Below are 20130 nucleotides of genomic sequence, written 5' to 3'. Positions count from 1 at the left end.
GTATAGGAAGTCCCTGCTAAATCCTTTGGACTGCTCTGAAAATCTTAGCCATCATCACTGACCAAATCTTTTCCAGTGTTTCTGATTTGTAACAAACCTGCTGGAAAAGGAGAGCCAGCTATGAGAACTGGAAGCTCAGCCACTCTTCCTCCTTCTTCATTTGCAAAGTTGCGACAAAATGGAAATTCTAGAACATTTTTACTTTCTCTGTGTTGAAGCTTTACCTTAGCAAAGAGCAAAAAGAAATACCTTCAGCATCTGTTGTGCTCTAATGGAAACTATAGCAAAAGACATACTATTAAACAGCTATGACACATCATCTCAACATTAAAAAAGAAGAGGAAATAAATTTTTCTAAAATGTTTTTGAAAGCAGCCTTTTAAAAGAGAAGGAATAGCTATCTTTCCCAATTAAAAATAATTAAAATGTTGTCAACATTATTGCTGTAGAGACTGCAGCAAGGGAAAAAATATTTGGAATGGTTCAAAAAGGTTCCTTTATGTAACCTATTCATCCAGCATATGGAAGAAAAAGAAGTGTTGATATGCCCATTTCAGCTTGTGAGAAATGTCAATATGGCACAACATTTTTCAGTGCAGAATGTTTTCTTATTCTAAGTAACAGGAGAAAGAAAATGAAGTGTTTCTGGGAAAAACTGAAAAACAGAATTTAAGAATGTTTTATGGCATGTATATATATCTGTATGTATCATATGTATCATATGAATATATAGAGTATGTTACTAAATATTTTTAATCTCTATGAAATTTTGTATATAAAGTAATACAAGGGTGATCCTGAGCTAAGTAGCTTAGTCTTACTATACGAAAACATTTTAATAATGACATGTCTTACACTATGGTACTACCAGCTACACTAAGAGATAAAGTACCATTTTCTAAAATATTTAAAGCTAGACCAGACAACATATTTGAAAATAAGTTGCAGGAAGTAACCCTGCTTTGAAAAGGGCACAGAGAATTCACTCATACATTTCTTCATGACCTAACTCACTAAAATGACCAAACCCTTAACCCAGTAAGCTCAACCATCTTTGGTTAGCAATTGTCACTAGGAGATGGCAGCATTATTTTGTCTTCAAAAGACTCCTATTATTTTTCATTAAGATAGGCAGATCGAAAAGATTTTTTAAAATGCAGTGTAAAGTATAATGTTAATACAATTTCCCATTCATACTAACATCTACATTCCTGAACTGTTTCTTGAAAATCAGATTTCTTTTACAGTGCTTTATTTCTTCAAGAAGTGAAAGAAGCAAGAATAAAGATGTTAGCTATTACAGGCTTTAGAAATAAAGCATATCTTAATTAATTTTGTTCTGGACCTTATTTTATAATTATTTCAATTTCCTCAAAAACATCAAGAGAATTATTTTGCAGTTATGGTTATAAAAGTGAATTCTGAATCTAAATATGGAATTCAATCAACTGCACCTGCATTTACTTGTGATAGAAGGGGAAAATCTCAGACTCTCTGTGAGGTGCAATCTTGTAAAATCAAAATAAAATAGCATAGAAATAACCATTCTTGTTCTAACCAGCAGTGTAAATAGACTGCTAACCTGTCTTTAATAACAGATATTATCCACAACCTCTTATACCAACCTAGTTATTTCATACAAGGATTCAGTTAGTCCTGCTATGGAATCCATGGAATAACAGAGGAACTGTCTTCCTAAAACCCCAATAGTTTACATATACCCCAAAGCAGGGGCATCTATATTTTCTTTCTCTTTCTAATACTACCTAATGTAAACGTGCATCTTTTCCTTACTTATATAAATTATGTTGATTTTTTTCTAACTTAGCTTTGAGTCATAGTTCTGAGCTAATGAAGTAAAACAGGCTAATAGATGTCACTGTTTTCAACTGCCAAGTTTCTGTTCTGAAATTTTTACTGTGATCCACTGTCTCCTACAATATCCAAGAAGGAGACTTCATTTTGTCAATAGATTTGTTAGATGACTATTTCATCTGGCTATGAAGATGAAATTAACAACCTGCCTACCATTTAAATGTCAGGGGGTTCAGCTCATTAATATCATGTATTGGACAGGAAAATTATTTTTTCTGCAGTTTTTAATGAGAACAAAATACAAACGTTAATGGACAAAAGTGTGTCTGCAATTTGAAATAAGATGATTCTTTCCCTTAGACTTCTTTTTATTTTGCCAGCATAAGAGGATAAAGATATTTTTTGTATAGTGAAGTGCCACAGCAATTTCAGTGCGATGTCAGATTTTAGCTTCAGCATCTTGGACAAGAGAAGAAAGATTGTCACTTTTGCTATTCACTTCTTTTTTTTCACATGCCAACTTAAAAGGCAGATATTTTCATCAAAAGGCATTTCTAGTGTCTGGCTTAATTACTTGCCTTGGATCACTGGGTCTACAACATGTAACAGCCAATTTGGAGTTATGTAAATACTGCAATGTATGCCAGTGGGTACAGTTCTGAAAGACACCACTGGATATGCTATAGATGATGGTATATCTATATATACGCGCTCCAGAAATCCACCTAAGTTTACAAGATTTTTGTTATCCGTAGCTATCTTAGTAACTGTTTTGAGCAGTCTCTGAAGTTATCACTCTACAAGTGTTGTTACCAGATGCACTTACTTTTATAAATTAAAAATTATGCAATTTCAAACAGAACTGGAAACTGGAAGCAATAACCATAGAATACGAAAAAAAGGAGAATTTTACAATAAAGCACAATAAGTAATTGCTTTAGTTTTTATTTTTTACCTCATGGCAATGCCAAGTCTCTCCTTCTCCAGCTTCTTCAATTTCTAGGCGAACTTTGAATATAGTATTGAATTTCTTATTTAGTTCAATTGAAGTCTCATAAATCTGCTTTTTTTTAAGGGATCCTTTGGGGAATATGACTGAAGTACAGGTACCTTTTTCATCACATACAGTTAGAGACATTTTAGGATTCACGGAACTGGAAGAAATATCACTAGTTGTGACAAGGACATCCCAAGTCCCTGTTGAAACAAAACAGTAGAAAAAAATTAATGGCTTTGGTGAATATCCAAAATAATACAGCAATTTGTAACAGGATGAGTTAGTGAGTGACTAGCAACCCATTCCCACCTTTGCACTGAGCTAAAATATTGGCACGTAACAGGTTCACTCATTATCATTGATTTAGTGAGAAGCAGATTTGGACACCAGCCCTTCCACCGTGACAGCTGACCCTTTAGGGATGGGCCAGTCCAGTAGCACTATGCAGATAAGACTGCCAGTTCCATATTACAGAGTTATGAAGAGCCATGCCAATCTGTTGATTTTTTCCCCCCATAAATGTTTCCTCTGATGATTTTAATTTTTTTTTCTTACTAATCACCACTCAAAACCAGCATATTTTCACCTAGATAGTACTGGTTATCAGGTTTGTCTTTGGTCAGGGGAGGGTATTTTTTCATTTTAACATTTTGAGGAGCTACTTATACTAGAATGTTAAAATTTGCTACATATATTCTATAACAAGATGCTGATGAGATAAACTGGTTCAGAGCTTGAAATGTGATATTTTTATCACAGATCACCACAATTATCATGCCAGCAAAGTACCAAACTTTATCCATTTCTTCTGTGAAGAAGCGATGTTTGCTGAGAGATTAAAAATAGTCCTATATAACAGCACATAGATTTGCCTACTTTAGGGACACAGAAAACACTCAAAACCAGCAGTTTTACTTTAAAAAAAATGCAAATTATACTGTAAAAGAATAGTAGCTCGTGTTCAAACTAAAGGTCTGGTTTGAAGCACTTAGTCTCAAATATTCTAGATGAATTGGCAGTCACCTGAAGGCTCATAAGGACTGCAGACTGATACCAGCTAGGCTTCTGAGTAACTTCTGTAACTCTATACTGAATGGATATTTAGTTAAGCCTCCAGTTTTCAGGATCAGAAACTTGTACCCATCAAAAAAATCCCACTGATTTAGCTAGCTTTAACATTTTAATTCATGTTAATAGAATATATGGAAAATTCAGGGCTATCAAAACCATGTTTTCCATTTTAAAAAAATCATTACTCCTACAGAGAGGCTTTAGTCACCTGGGCTAGTGCAGAATTGAGCATGACCATTTTTTTATTAAGACAACTTAGCTCTGTTTATGCAAAGTGAGGCAAATTATGGATTTAATACTTTCAGATAGCTATTTTGTAAAACAGAGTATTTTACTTTGAGTAATGGAAACAGTGACTTTCTGAGTTTATGTCCATAGTCCTGTAAAGTCCAGCTTCCTAACCACAACAGGCAAATCTTTATCTCCTACTATAAACTAATGCAAATAAAGCTTTATTACTTTAGATTAGTTGAGGATCTGTGCCATAAATTCAGGATGTGGTGAAGGTAAAAAGTTAGTACTCACCATCTTTAAAATAATCTAAAATAACTTCAGGTGTTATGACTTTATGGATAATCATAAACAGCTACCATTTTCATGTCTATGAACATTGAACATTAAATATAAATGAAACCAATGATATCCATGAAAAAACAGAAGTCAAATGAAAATTTACCATATCCCCTGTGACATAATCCAAGATTTTTTTAACCCTTTAGTACTGAAATATTAAGCCTTTAAACTATCAATGTATAACTGCCTAAGAAGACTGAATGGAAGGACTATCTCGGTTGCATCATACAGTACCATACGCTGCTATTACATGTTAACTATATTGTATAATCTCTGATAAATCTGTCAAGATCCAATTTAAAAGCAGCTACATTAAGCTTCTTTCCTTCTCTTTAGTTAAGTCTAAAAGAGAGTTATGCTAAAAATTCATTCTTTCTTTCTCAGAAATCTTTTAATTTTCACAGAATGGCATTAATGGACTGCTGAAACCCATTTATTTTTACGACAATTTTGTCTGTTACCTTAAATAACTCTTTTCCCTCCTTGATGTGTAAGCCACCATTAAGTTGATAGATCACAACTGTGTCCATTTTGAGCATTTAATTTGCTAGTCTGAATATGTCAAGTTTTTTCAGTAACCTTTCACAACAAAGACTTGCCATATTCCCAGTCATCATGTCTTCTTTACAGCTTTTCCAGCTTGAACCCGTCCTTCTGGACAGAGGTGACCACAATTGCACACAGCATTCCTGGTGAAATCACTGTTTCTCTCTAGCGGCATTAATTCTTTTCTGTCTTCACTGATAATGCCTACATACATTGTGGAGTCACAACTACTTTACTTGCAGCCACGTCACATTACTGTCTAAAAAATTATCCTGTGATCGATCATATAGCAAACCCAGGTATTTCTCCTAGTCGTATCCTGCTGATGAACTCTTGTAGCAGAAATCGTTACAAGACATGGGAATCCAATACAGTTTTTAGACTCTTAGCTACTATTTAGTTCCTAATTTCAAAAAAAAATCAATGGAAATTAGGAACCTGTACCAGAATTAAGAGCTCAAATATTTAGTTGGGTTTACGCCTAATTGTATTCAAGCTTTGTGCTACAGAATTTAGTTCCATTGCTTTCCTCCAGTTCTCAAAGTTTATCACACAACCTCTTCATGTCCTGATAGGACTCTCAGCTTTGTAGCACCAACAGATTTCATCAGCATATTCATTCTCTCTTCTCCAGCTCTTTACAATTCTTCATTTTATTACTACTTTCCACTTTCTTATTATTACCTAATAATTTCCCATAAAGCAAATAAAATTCAGTACAGAAACTTAGACAGGTTAGATGTCATTACATTTTTCTTACTGGAAAATATTACTAAAGAGTATCAACTTTGTTTTACAATCTACCTCTAGTAAAGTCTAGTAAAAAAATTATGCATTCCTTCTCATTTCCTATTTGCCTCTATTATCTTAACTATTCTTTTCTTCAAAGTGCGTTATAAAGGTTTGCATGTGATCGATTACTAGGTCTATAGTCACCTACATTATGCTTTCCATTTTTTAGATGGAGGCATTACCTTTGCTATTTTCAAGTCATACCTTTTGTCTTCATAAAATTGTTTGAAATCCTTGCTACTAGATCTGCCACTTCATTTCCCAATTCCTTCAATATTCTGGGCTAACAACTCCTTTGGTTGTCACTGTTTGACTACATGAAAGTCGAAGTTCTATTTGCATTTCAGATTTGGTGATTTCCAATAACCTCATTCCCATTACTAATTTTGGTTTTGCTTCCATTGCCAACATTATGGTTCCTTAATGAAAACAGAGACAAAGTATTCTATTTGTTTAGGGATTTTACCTACATCACCTTCAGTCTGCACTCCATTGTTCCTGCATAGTTACACATCTTTCCAGCTTCTTTTTATAAGTAAATGGTTGAAGAACCTTTACTATTTGTTTTAATTCTTTTATAAAATCTGACTCAGCTTGACATTTAGTAAGTCCCATTGTATCCATATACTTTCTGACCTCTAAGGTATAGCGCTCTTTGCTGATCAGTCTTTTATTTCTCCATTCCTTATAGGCTCTCTGCTTACTTGTCATATTCTTTCTAAAGTTATTATACACCCAGACCAGAACTGATTTTCAATAGATACAGAGCTGAATATTAATAATCATAGACTGGGAAATATTAGCAAGTCTGCACCCAGATTTTTGAGGACTATGTGTGTGTGGGAAACAGAGGAAGGAAAATGTTTTTACATAGCTACATTCAGACACTAATTAAGGTGCATAAACAAGGATACAAGATTTATCTCACTTTTCATATTATCAGTGAAGAAACATGTGACAGACTCTGACCAACCTTAGGTTTCTGCTCTGGATTACCCTCAGGAGACACCTGCCTCGCTCTGTGAATTATGTAGGGCACCTATGGAATCTATTTTTTGAGAGGCCTGGAATACTTGTAGTAGTGCAATACAGCTATTTCTTATTCTGAAATTGTCACTACTCTAGCTGTTCATCCTATCCTTATATTTCCATGGTATTCTGTCCTTCTGTTGTCTCAGCAACATTATTTTTCTATTTCTTTAGATGATATAAGATATTTGGTAGTGGACTAACTACAAGTAGCTAAATATGAGGATACACACTACTAACTGTGTCTGCAACTATGTATAATATAAAACTCTCTGAGCATAAAATGAAATATCCATGAGCATAGAAATTAATAAAGATCAGTTTACAAAACTGCTGATATAGAATGTAAATTCACACCTTCAGATTAGTTAAACTTTATATGGTTTGGTCTACCAGTTCTGATTCAGATTTCATAAATGGACCCGAACCAACATTTTACACCTCTTCAAAAAAGACATGCGAGAGAGCTAAGAAATCCAGTACTCTGGCAAAGCATAAAAGACTTACCATGTTTTCAGTGTCTAAGTTGTTTCTGAATTTTCATCTTTTTTTCATTAAACAATTTGAATAGGATGTGGGGTTCAGGTCAACTAACTGTTTGCAAGAACTTGTGCCATTGATATAAGTAAAAAAGAAAACTGCAAATAAAAGCAAATGCTTTTTGCAAATATATGAACATACGGGAAAATCTCATTCTGCTAAAAGAGTTTTTGTATCTCTTCTTGTGATTTCATTACTGTTGCAGGAGCCTTCTGCTCTGCATTGACTGCCATATGGAACAACCTACCTCTTTCTGCTTCAGCTTTTTTCTAGCCTCAACTAAAAACATAGTTCCTTCATTGCCTCCATCACTTAATATCTCCCTTCTGCTCTAGTCTTTCTTCCCTGAATATTATAATTGTATTTACCAGCTCTAGAAACTGTTTGGAGAGACAATTTGTGTGAGAGATGCAACTCACATTTAAGCTATATTATTTCTATATTTTGGGTTTTGTCTTAAAAATAACCCCCAAAATAATATGAATTACAATTAAAACAAAAGCTGGAAGGAGCTTTGATGATTTTGGACCTTACCATAAATCTTTCCTGTCAACATCCCGTTCCTGACTTTTCCAAGAAGTTTCAACATTCGTTCCATCTGTGCATCACCAACTCCACTGTCTAACCATTGCTGGCAAAGAAATGCATATTGGCCATCAGTCTTGCCTGATTCATGGATGACAATTTGGTCCAGGTACCATCCAGCTCCATAACCCACATTATGGTGTTCCACAAGCACTTTGCTTAACTGTCCAAGGTCAACTGCTCTGATTTCAGAGTTACAAACCTGAGAAGGTAAAGGCAAAATGAATAGCAAACTGATCAAACCATCTATTTTATCCTCCGTCATTAAGAAGATTATGTTTGAAAGACAGATTCCTTTCAATGCTGAAGTATCTTTTCCTTTCTGATAGTAAAGAAAGATATTATAGGCTGACATTCATGTTTGGAGACCCTGTTCAGAAAATATGTGGATCCTTGAATATGTACGTTTTTCCTGTACCAATGTTCCAATGTACGTTCATGATCACTGCATCCCAGGCTTTATTATGAAAAACATTCCACTATTTTGGGTAGAAAGAAACCTCTGATCATTAATTTACTTACAGAAGTCTCATGAAAATTGAAGTTTGACCAATCCCTCATAACTGAAACAAAGTAAGTGCTTCAAATATCAGGATAGGCCTAGTGAATTGAACTTTGGTTTAGATAAGGCATTTTATTTTAAAACATTTCAAAGTCTTTTATATTCCAAGACATCCTATTTTTCAAATGGGAAATGTCGTATTATTCAACTCTGAAGAGAAATACTGACACTGTTGATGACTATGCAAACAAAGGAAGATACTGACATTAGAAACTATAACTAAGGCTGTGCACGCATACAGGCAAGAATTGATGTGCTCTTTGGATGTAAATAGACATCTGTTTAAATATTGCTACGGCTACCAGTAAACAAAAGCTAAATGGCAACTGCACTAGTGCATGTTGGGATGAATAAATTATGTGAGTGAGAGAATGAATGTGTTCCGTGCAAGAGATAATATGAGTGGGTGGGTAGATACATGGGCATGTGTGTGGGTGACATTAAAAAAACCCCAGATGGATAGTAGAAACAGACGCTATAATTTTTATTTGTTGCCAACCAATTTGCCACCAGGCAGGAAAAAGCATGAGGACCAGAAAGCAACAAAGGAAGAGATGATTTTTAGAAAGAATTATGTCATCCGGTCCATTCTCCTGTCTGTGTCGGACTATTCTCTACAGTGTGCTCAGAAAAAGAAAACATCAGAGTTATTATTCCTATCACAGCCTTAGGACTTCCAGCATTCTTACCTTGTTATATCCACAATCTCCCCAAACAGTTACCATGGCAAGTTATATCCCTTCATGTAATGCATATGTAACCCAAAATAAGATCTAGCTGTGAGGAACATCTTGTAAATAACTTTTTGGAAGCACTCATTGCTTTTTAATTTTATTCTTTGTATTTCTGAGCCAAATATAATTTTCTTGTCAGTCTACATGACCTCTGACTTAGAGGAAATAGCCTGTATTGCTAATATTCATGTTGCTTCACAGCTAACTCTGTCTGAAAAAGGGGCCTATCATTAGTCTCATTCTTTGTGATAATAATTAACAGTCATTAGACAACAGTGGTCATAATCATCCATTGTTATCAATGAGTTCTCATAATAATACATTAAATTGCCTACTCCCTCAGCATTAGCAGGAGTGTACTTTTGGTTGATGTCACTACATTTCTTTTTTTTTCCCCTCAGTATAAAGACATTCGGAACTGCATTAAACACACTACTGAAAGTGTAATTAATGAAAGCCAAAAGGATTTTATTTAAATTGTCTTGCTTTAGATAAAGTGTTAGCTAGGCAAAATTACAATCCTCATTTATTTAACCCATTAAACTGGTGAAAAAGTTAGACAAACAATCACTTAAATAAATATAAACTGGCCTTACTTTCTGCAGTAATTAGATCAACTTTACTCTCTTTTCTTACACTTTGCTGCAATTTTCTATCTTCCTACCTTTTCCTTATATTCCAGTCCTTTATCAGTCAAGAGAGATCCTTTTTTTCATATCTCAAGTTTCCTTAACGTTGTTTTCTTTGCCTGTCCATTCCATATTTGCCAGGGATATTGCTGACGTAATCTTGTCTCTCAAGACAGCTTGCCCTTTACATCCTTTCCTTTCACCCTTTATTCTTAGATACTCTCACTAAAACCTCATTCCAACTTTTTTATTAAGTTACTTCTATGTAAAAAGAACGTAAGACTCGTAGTAGTATGTCAGACCGCAGTTCCATCTAGTCCAGAATCCTGTTGCCAACAGCTACCAGTAACGGATTTCTAGGGAAGAGTTGAAAAACAGGGCAAATATATAGAGATGCTTCCTGAATATAAAGTCTCTCAGGCTTTAGCAATTTGTGGCTCAGAGATTTCCTGAGCCAGAGATTGTATTTTTACACTTAACAGCCCTCAGTGTTAAGTTGTCTTCCATGACAATGCGCAATGGCTTTTTGCACCAACGTGCATTTTACCGTCTGCAACATCTTGTGCAAGAAAGTAAAATGGATTAATTATGCACTGTGTAAAAAGCCACCTCCTTTTGTTTTGAATCTGCCACCTGCAGTTTTCATCTAATGCTCTTGAGCCCTTGTATTTCATGAGAAAGTAGGACTACTCATTTTCCCTATGCCATTTTATATTTCTTATCTCCCTCTCCCTTCCTCTCATCATGCCTTTTCCAGGCCAAACAGTACTTGTTTGCTTAGTTGTTCCTTGTATGGAAGATATTTCTTATCACTTGACATGATTCTTGCACTTCTTAAGACAATTGAATCAGAACAAAACACAGCATCTATTATGCATCCACACTAGAGAACTTACCTGGAGGCATGACTGTATTTTCTACTTTGGGGTGGCTGGGTTTTTTCCTTTTTCTAATAATTCCTAAACATTTAATCTGTTCTCTTCTCCTTTGGTTTTGCCTCTACTGAGCGCTGGGCTGACATCATTACAGAGCTATCCTAATGCCAGGGTCACTTTCCTATGGGTAAAAGCTATTTCAGAGCCCATCATTTTGCATGCAAATTGAAGGGGGTTTCCCACCCACAGCCACTGTATTTCATTTAGCTACAATGAATTTAATCTGCCATTTTATTACTGAGTCACTCTGTGTGAGGTCCTTCTGCAATCTCTGCCACAAACTTTCATATTTATTACCTTAAATAACTTAGTATCATCAGAACTTTTGCCATCTCACTGCTCAACCCTTTCCCAAGAACCTATTGCACAACGAAGAACATGAATACACAAAATATCTAAGCTGAAGAAAACTTCCATGGTCCACAGTACAAAAATAGTTCACCTAAAACAAAGGATCTGCTTGGGAAGACACTCAGCACTCTTCTCTATTGCTTAATATAGTGGCTCCAATTTCTTTAACACTAAGAGCTGTGTCACTGACTCTGTATTAATGTCCAGCTTGAAAGTGCCATGTAAATTATTTCTTTTTAAACCTCTTCTCCAGGTTATGTCACAAACTATGTACCTTTATGTCTTTTATTAACTCTTCTAATTGCCTATAAGTATTTGCCTTCAATAATGCCCAGAATTAACCTGTATTTTTAATAATATTATCCAGGCAATCAACATCACAAACCTTTTCCTATATTTTAACAGCACATTTTGGACTAAGGCAGCAGGATTCTGCAAACAATGACATCTTAAAAAAAAAAAAAAAAAGTTGCAAGAGACTATAAGAAAAGGAAAGAAAAACATGCCTAAATACTTTGGGTGGGAAGACTATGGCCAAATTATTAAATATCTCCCAATGCATAGTAATTTCACTAGATACCAAGACACTAAATACTATTATCAATCTAGAACTAGGTTATTGCTATGAAAAGGAGAGTTAAGCATATTTTTAAAAGATGTATTTAATTTTCCTCAGTAATAAATAAAAAGGGAAGTAAACTTCATTGAAATATACATGCTTACCTCTTTTCATTCTTGCCTAAACTATCGGTTATCTTCATTTTACAGTGGGAAATGAGGGACCCAAGGAAGGTAAAAGGACACATTCAGATCACCAGGTAAACCAGTGGCTGAGCTTAGAAATGAATGTAGGCATCCTGCCTGTGAGTGCTCTGTACACTATATCACAGTCCATTTAGAGCAACAGTTGTCTGAAGATTGTGCCTAGAGCTGAGCCAACAGAACTCTGACAAAGAGGAAAAAAGAGAAGCAGAGGAGGTGATGGCAAATTTTTAAAGAGGTTGCAAATGTATTACCAAAGAGTCAGAAAAGATATAGGAAAGTGTAAGTAGCACGATTAAAGAGACGTTCTTCTACACAAGGAACAATGAACAATCCAGTGACAAAAAAGCGTGCAGAGGATAGGGTCTATAAAATCAAGAACAACAAAGAGAGGGTGACAGAGAAAAAAATATTCACTGTATCTTCCGGTAAAAGAAGGGAAATCACGTGAAACTAGTATGTGGAAGTTTTACACAGGTTGCAGATTGAGTACAGTCCATACTGCCACAGGAGACTGAGGATACTCATCACATGTTTAAAAAGAATTTACACAAATTCATAGAAGAAAAATTATCAATGACTATGCAACACAAGGATGACATGGCTGGTTTCTATGGTTTTATGCTTGAGAAAATATTTTAACATTATAAAGCAAATGAAGGAAGAATTGTCTAAGGGCAAGGCTAGCAAAGCAGTGGAACAGGTTGCCTAGGAAAGTTATGGCATCTCAGCCATGAGAGGTCTTAAGAAATGGTATGAAATAAGTATAGAGTATCCTGCTTTATAATACAGTGATCAATTGAAAAGTCTCTTTAAATCCTATCTAGTCATATCCGGGCCGAGTTCAGAGTATGTGTGAACATGTTGTGTAGATATAATCGTTAATATGGTAATCAGCAAAGGTTAACCAGAAAATCTCTCCTAGGATTTATCTTGAGCAGTCACAGTATGTTTACAAGCAGCTTTACCTGTTTGCAATTCTATATATAAATTGATTAATTAACATGTAGTAGCTAACACATTTAAAACCTCTCTTTCAACTATATCTGGAGAGATCTTTAAAAAAACCTAGATTTTAAAGGAGCAGTCACAGGAAATAGCCTTGATATTTCTATATCGGCTTCACAAATAACTGAAAACTAAGCCACAGAATTTTATATATCTTTGGGTTCAATTCCAGTTTCTAAGAACAGTTACTGATGGTTTGTGGGTTTTAAATTTATTGGTACTTGAACTATTCTTAAACCGTAATCCCAGTTCAGGTAAAATGTCTATACTGAGTAAGCAACAGAGCTTTTCCACGGTGTAACACCAATGCTTGTATTTGATAATTGAAAAGAAATATGGTATTGGAAGAAAGTAATAAAATAGAACGCATTAAGCAAACATGTAAGGAAAATAACTCAGTACTAACCTGTCCTCTTTCAAAATTTGAGTGTCTTAGTCTCCTTTTGCAGGAATCTCCTTGTTCTCCAAATACTGTGATAAATACATCTGCATCAGTCCCTGATGCAGGCAATGTTCCCGTGTAAACACTGATCGAGTAAAGAACTCCTGTCATGAAAAATCAGTGACACAAGACATTACCAAATCAGACTATTTAGCAATGTAATTGCCAAACATCATAAACCAATTTATTTTAGGTAAAATATTAATTTCAAGACCAAGGAATGAAGTTATAATAATTGACATTAATGTTCTGTCTGAGTTTCATATAGACTGCTAACTACTTCACAACAGCACAGTACAGCACTAGAGATTAAATGTCTGTTATGAATCAATGCAACAATCCATGCTTACATTACAGAAAAAGCAAATGTCGTCATTCTGGAGTCTTATCCAGTGGTCACTGAAATCAACTGAAAGAATCATCACCCTGATTTTATCAGGCTTTGTAAAAAGCCTTGAATTCTTGTAGGAGTTAAAGGTCTTAAACTGAGTTAAGATTTATCAACCTTAACAACATTTTACCAAAGAAAGAACACAGATATAACAGATGAAATCCACTTTTTGTTCTGGATCATCTGAATTCTGTTTTAGTCTGGCATTTTGATAGTTATGGCCAATATCCATTAATATGTTCAGGAGAAATGGCTCAGCTATTTATACAGATATGCATTGTTATTATTATTCTTCACCACAAAGGATGGCTTGCCATGACTTCTGTCTGATGAGTTATAGTACATATTCCTTGAGGCAGCATGACAGAGGATTTTTTTAATGGGTTCTGTAAGCTCTGTGAAGAATTAAATGTTATAACAGACTGTTAAGGTATATTTCCATTTGCAGTCTAGCCTTCAGTTAGATATTAAATGCAAAAAGTTTTAAATATTTTAACTAAGATTCTGTTCATAGAATATAATGAATGAGAATTCTTTTCTAAATATTTTATAAAATGTAGTCAGAACAAAGGAAGATGTTATATTTTAAATATAATGATGAAATGAAACAGAGCTTCTGGGGCAGAAATGGGGCTTGAAGAAAACTTCAGAAAAGATTGTTTTTTCTTTTTGTTTTCATGCCGTTATGACTTTGCACATGCCTTTTTAAAATCTGTGATTTAGTCCCTCACTGAGTGTAAATGAGTCGGTTTTTGAAAATTTTAACAGAAATATACTAATTGGGCTTTGCGTATTTTTCAGACTTTCAGTTGGTACTTAGCCTCGTGAAAACAACACATCAGTTGTTTTAAAACAGAAAAAATGCTTGAACAATACACATTATTAAAGACCCCACAGAGTTTACACATATATTGAATGAATCTTTAAAAATAATTTTGAGTGTTTTTTTAATACACATAAAAAGCTTTGCAATCTTGCCCATTGTGTTCATCCCATTAGGCAGTTCACAATTTTGTGTGCGTGTGCGTGTGTGTGTGCATTTGTTTGGGTATTTATTTTTTAGTTCACCAGCATACCCCTGAGTGGTGGCTTGTCTGGCCTGACCACTGCTAGCTCTGTCACAGTCTCAGATCCATCTTCTCCAAACAGACATCGGGCTTCAGTGTGAAAGCCCAACTCTTGTTTAGTGTCCAGGTCTTTTAGCCGAAGCTGCAGGCAGAATCAGAATAAATTCATTTATCTGAATTATTTCATTTCTTATTTCCATCCCAATAGAAACTGACATTTCTTCCTATTGTTAACGGCTGCACACACTTTATAAAAGCTACCTGATTCTGCAAAAAAAGAGCTATAGTAGTTGCTGCAAGCCGCTGATTCTGCAGCCTGATGTTTATAGGTGTATTCTTCATTGCATATCGACACAGGCGTAGGACCCATTTGTAGGGAACCAATGAAGGATACGGATTAAATTGACCTGTATATACTTGCAATTTCAGAATGTCAAATGAATGAATACAGTTACATCAATCTTAATAGCATATGCCCATTTTGCAAAAACATTTGTTTTGCTTTTTATTTGTTTACATGTGACTTGCTATATCTCAGCTAGGATTTTCAAAGTTGTCAGAAATTAGGTGTCCAGTGGCCTTTGGGGGTCCCTGTGGAAATAAGTTATTTGAAGAATGAATTCCAATAGAAGGCGTGAGCTTAGGTCCAGCTTCATTTCACCTGACTTTAAATACTCAGTGGAGACTGAACAAATTAGGTTCCAAATTTGTGAACCTCCAAACCAACTGAGGAAGCACAGCCTTGGGAGCCGACCTATCCCAGCTACTGAGACAGTCAATGCGGAGATCAGGTTCACGGGAGGGCAACTCAGATCGTGAACTTCATCCTAGGTCAGGTTATAAAATACAGAATGACAAAATATCAAGCATATGCAGAAACATTTCTGGTAACTATTATGTGCATAGTTGAACTTGATGCATAGCTAATGACTACAGGTTTGCAGAAATGGTTTCTTCAGCCTTTAGAAACTCTTTGTAGAGAAATATTACATCCAAGACATTAAAAAACCAAAACAAAATGAAACAAAAACTTAATTTCATCAAGACATTAAGTAATTGAAATCCTTAGGCAGGGATTCCCAAAATTACTGAGGTGACTTATTACCAGTACCAACAGAAGGAGCAGCAACAAAAGTTTGTGGCTCATTGTACAGGATAAACATGCCACTGTTTGGAAATCCTGGGTACAGATTTCCTTACATAGACTTCAAGTGCAAGCTTTGAAATGCATAGACATTTATATAATTGAATTATATAAGTGAAATTATTAGGAATTTGACAGTTCCACTTTTAAAAATTTTGTCAGACTATCTTGCCCTTGAATTCCTAGAAATGTAATTACTGAACATTTTCCATTCCTGCTTATGCTTTGTGCCCAGTGCTTCACAAGATCAGGCACAAAGCTTCCAGATGAAAGTAAACAATTGCCCATGACTATTTCCAGAATTAAACCATTAATTAATTGAATAAACAGCATTTTCTTTAGATACTATTAAATTCCACTAAAATTGCAGCCAGTTGTTTACCCATTTTTTGTACTTGCAATAAGTGAATTTTCTCACACTAAATGTCTAACTTATTCTCATACAAAAATATCCTCCCTAACTTCTATCAATATAAACATCCCTATCTAAATATCAATAAGTATCACAAACTCCTATCCGTATTAAAACTGGACTAAGGGTTACCTGCATATGCAGGCAGATGATCTGCAGAAACTGGACTCATAAAAATGAGATGTGTAAATTTATGCAGTCTTTGGCCTTAAAATAAAATGTACCTGACAAATTCTTTAGTTGTAAGATTACATCTAAGTGTGAACTTTTTCTCCAAATCATATAGTGTTTTTCTATTCTATACAAAAGTAAAAGTGATTTTGTATTTTATTTTGGAAAGGGCCAGAACCTTTATTTTTGAGCAAGAAAAAGCTACGCATTCTAGAGTACATAAATCTTCAAAAGTTACAGAAATGACATAAATTTTAGCTAAGGTTGTATCATTTTCTACAGAAGTGTGCAGAAAACCGTAGGAGATAACAGGAAAAAGTCTGGTACTCTGAAGCTGCTGTAAACACCAGAATAGAGAAAAGAGTATCAAAAGGAATGTAGGGATTTTCTCTCCTTTTTAGCCTTTGCAGTTTCATCTGTGATCTGTGTTTTTGTGAAATTTCTGAAACTTTGGCTATTACTTCTTTCATTTAAGGAGAAAGCAAGGAAGGGAATTCTTTTCACTTGGGGCTGGGTTTGACCACTGATGCATAGTGAACTTACACATACTGGCTGCCTCCTGTAGTTTTTCTATTTCTATACAGCATCTCTATTTTTTGCTGCACTGTAAGAGTCCTATTAAAGCAAACCCAACTTGTTACATTTTAGATTATGCTTCCATGTATAAATAATTTATGAACAGACTAATAAGTGAGTAACAGATGTTATAAGCATATTACTGGCACAAGCAGTATATGTTATTGTGGCTTATGTTGTGGGTTGTAAGTGCACCAGAAGAGACTACATAGGTCTATAGCAACCTTTTGACTTATTGTAGATTGTAACAATTTATAGCTGCTAATAAACCAATTATTAAATAACTTTTGAAGTATTTAAAAGTATGAACAAAAATCACTTAGCCATTTGCAGAGGGTTGTCTTTGAAAAGAAAGCAGAAAGCAAACTATTACATTTATGAATTTCCTGCCATATTTTGAGCCACCAGTTCTGGAGGCTGAAATCTTATATTACATAATCACACGATGGATATAGTGAGGGTAATGTCAACATATTTTTGGAATGCTTTATCAATGGCCTGGAGATGCATATTTAAAATGCGAAATTAGCTTTGCATACCTATTCTTTCCATTCTTGTAGCCTAAACTGAGACTACAAAATTAGCTGACAAAGAACAAATTTGAGGAGAAAATATGAACAAGATAAACTCCTTGTCTATCCTCAGAGGAGCTCATAAACTCAGACTTAATGTTCCTTTGAGTACCATAAACCCATTAAAATTTTAGCCTGGAATGAAGCTGTCTCTAGCATTTCCCATCAGAACAGTTTCTGGACTGTTTATTCATTTAGGGAATCATCCTTTGATCTTTTAAATCCATAGTAGGGTTAAGGTACTGCGTGGCCCAGTTCAGAAAAACATTCTTTTACTAGCTTCAGAATAATTCAATGCTGTGTCCACAATGCTTTTTGAGCCCTTGCCTACAGGCAGAACTCATTGATGCAATTTTTCTTTGCATTAACCTTCAAGTTTAAGTATTTCAGCAAAGCCCAAGTATTATCAGGCCCAACACCTTTCTATTCAATCTTCCTCCTCACCCTGGGGAAAGGGATACATTTAAAATCTGGTTGAATCATAAGATTGACAGCATTAAATCATTTCTCCATACCTTTTTATGTGAGACCTTAAGTACATATTAAACTGCAATCAGATATTTAAGGCCCACTGATGACTGTGTTGTAATGAATAAATACTAAAGTATCAGCTTATTCGGTTTCCACAAGTAGGTTGCTCTGTGTCAGGAGACTGTAGGTATTTCCATGCAGGGATTAACATTTCCTAACATCAGCAGAAAACACTGCCTTCCATGTCATGATGAGCTATGCAGAATGGTTCTGCATATCAGTGAATAGGTATAGCTATATGCACTTCAGCAGGCACAAACAAGTTAGATCTGCCCACAAAGAGATCTGGAAGCTGTAGGCAATCATGTGTAGATACCAGGTAACTGAGCCAGAAGAGGCGTGGCCTTGCTAGTGCGGTACAAAGCAAAGCTAACAATCCGTCTCTCAACAAAAGATATTTACTGGTATTATGAAGAATATTACAAGTTTATATGTAGTGTATTTGGAATACCTTGTGAAGTTTAATTCCTCTTCCCAAGCATGGACCAGATAACACAAAGGAAACTTTAGTTACATCTCCAATATCACCAACAGTCAACTGTTAGAAAAATAAAGACAAAAAAATTAACTATACGTTGTATGTAACAATTTGGATGACATACTTTAAGCCCAGGTAAAAAGATAAATAAAATAAGCAAAAATACTAATGAAGGACAATAATGTTAGGGTGAGGAAGTCCCATTAAGATTGCAAGTTAATTTGGACTCATATCTGCATCATAATTTATATTTATTTTTAACTGGGCAAATTGGCTGCAGAGCCTCAGCCAACAAATGAAAAGCAAGGAAATGCATGAGTGATTCTATATTTCCAAGCTGAATTCATATTGCTATTCTTTTCTCTTCCCTTTCCTATTCACCTCCTCTCCATCACATCTTTATTTTCAAACTTGAACTGAAATTTTGAACCCAAGATGATTTTTAGCCCTGGCTATTGGTTCTGTTCTCAGTTATTCTAGCGCTCAAAAGAAAGGATGGCTGGTTTCCATAAGTCATATCATACACTGCTGCTTGTAGCTTTTCATCTTGCAGCAGTTAAGCAAGTGATGTTTATATTGTCTTTTTGCAAAAGAGGCGTAATTACTCTTTTTTCCATGTTTAAGAATAAAAATCTTTGAAAGGGGTGACCCAGGTTCACACACCTGTCCAGAAGCTGCCATTAACTTCATGTGCAAACTACAGAACTGATACTTGCCCAGGCCCAAGCTCACTGTCGAGAGACACAGCTTCTAAGTACTGAAAACAGATTAGTTGAGGTTTGAGAAGTAGAACGTAAAGGAAGTATGGAATAACTTCATTATTTATTGCCTTACTGTTAAGTCCTACTAGTCTTAATTCAAATTTAATGAGGCTTTTCATGTCAAAGTTGGCATTTGCTCAAGAGAGCTTTCATAAGTTATATGTATTAGCCCACATGTGAGAATTTCTCCAAGCGCTGTTTATTTAAGACATGGGGGTATAAACATTAACTCTGACAAATAAAAAATCATTCCACACAACTTCACATATGTTGGCTACAACTCTTACTTTACTGAAATTATTTGGTAAGATTCGTGTGAAATAAAAAAGAAACTGACCAAAAATGGATTATCATTCAGATTCTGAACTTTCTGTGCAGGGGATTTCCCTTTTCTTCCAAATACGATGACTTGAATATCACTAACATCTTCTGGTACTTGGGTACAGTGCACCCATGTTTGCCATCGTCCTCTGCTTTTAGTATCAAAATTTTTTGTGAGAAGAGATGTCACAGATGTTTCTGCAATGAAAACAAACGTATATTCAGAGCCCGTGTCTAAGTTATAAGGCAGTATAAGCCAAAAGATACAAGATTACATTGCCTGGTAGTGCTGGATCTAGCACAGGCAAGTCAGGCAACAAAGCCGCCAAACCCTC

At 35.1% G+C, this 20130-nt stretch overlaps 1 protein-coding gene across 1 annotated transcript in view; it reads right to left on the bottom strand.

The window, feature by feature from the left end:
• RP1 (RP1 axonemal microtubule associated) overlaps positions 1-20130 on the bottom strand; it is a 183254-nt gene that overhangs the window by 32424 nt on the left and 130700 nt on the right. The window contains exons 39-45 of the mRNA XM_075495462.1: positions 19812-19993; positions 18687-18773; positions 14839-14971; positions 13336-13475; positions 7898-8150; positions 2771-3012; positions 98-224 (exon numbers count right to left, since the gene is read on the bottom strand). Of these exons, the coding sequence (XP_075351577.1) occupies positions 98-224; positions 2771-3012; positions 7898-8150; positions 13336-13475; positions 14839-14971; positions 18687-18773; positions 19812-19993 (1164 nt within the window). The remainder of the gene's footprint in view (positions 1-97; positions 225-2770; positions 3013-7897; positions 8151-13335; positions 13476-14838; positions 14972-18686; positions 18774-19811; positions 19994-20130) is intronic.

This window comes from Mycteria americana, chromosome 2 (genome assembly GCF_035582795.1).
Source record: "Mycteria americana isolate JAX WOST 10 ecotype Jacksonville Zoo and Gardens chromosome 2, USCA_MyAme_1.0, whole genome shotgun sequence".
Taxonomy (NCBI): domain Eukaryota; kingdom Metazoa; phylum Chordata; class Aves; order Ciconiiformes; family Ciconiidae; genus Mycteria; species Mycteria americana.
Note: the sequence above shows the minus strand (reverse complement) of the source record. Positions and strands in the feature narration are given on the sequence as shown.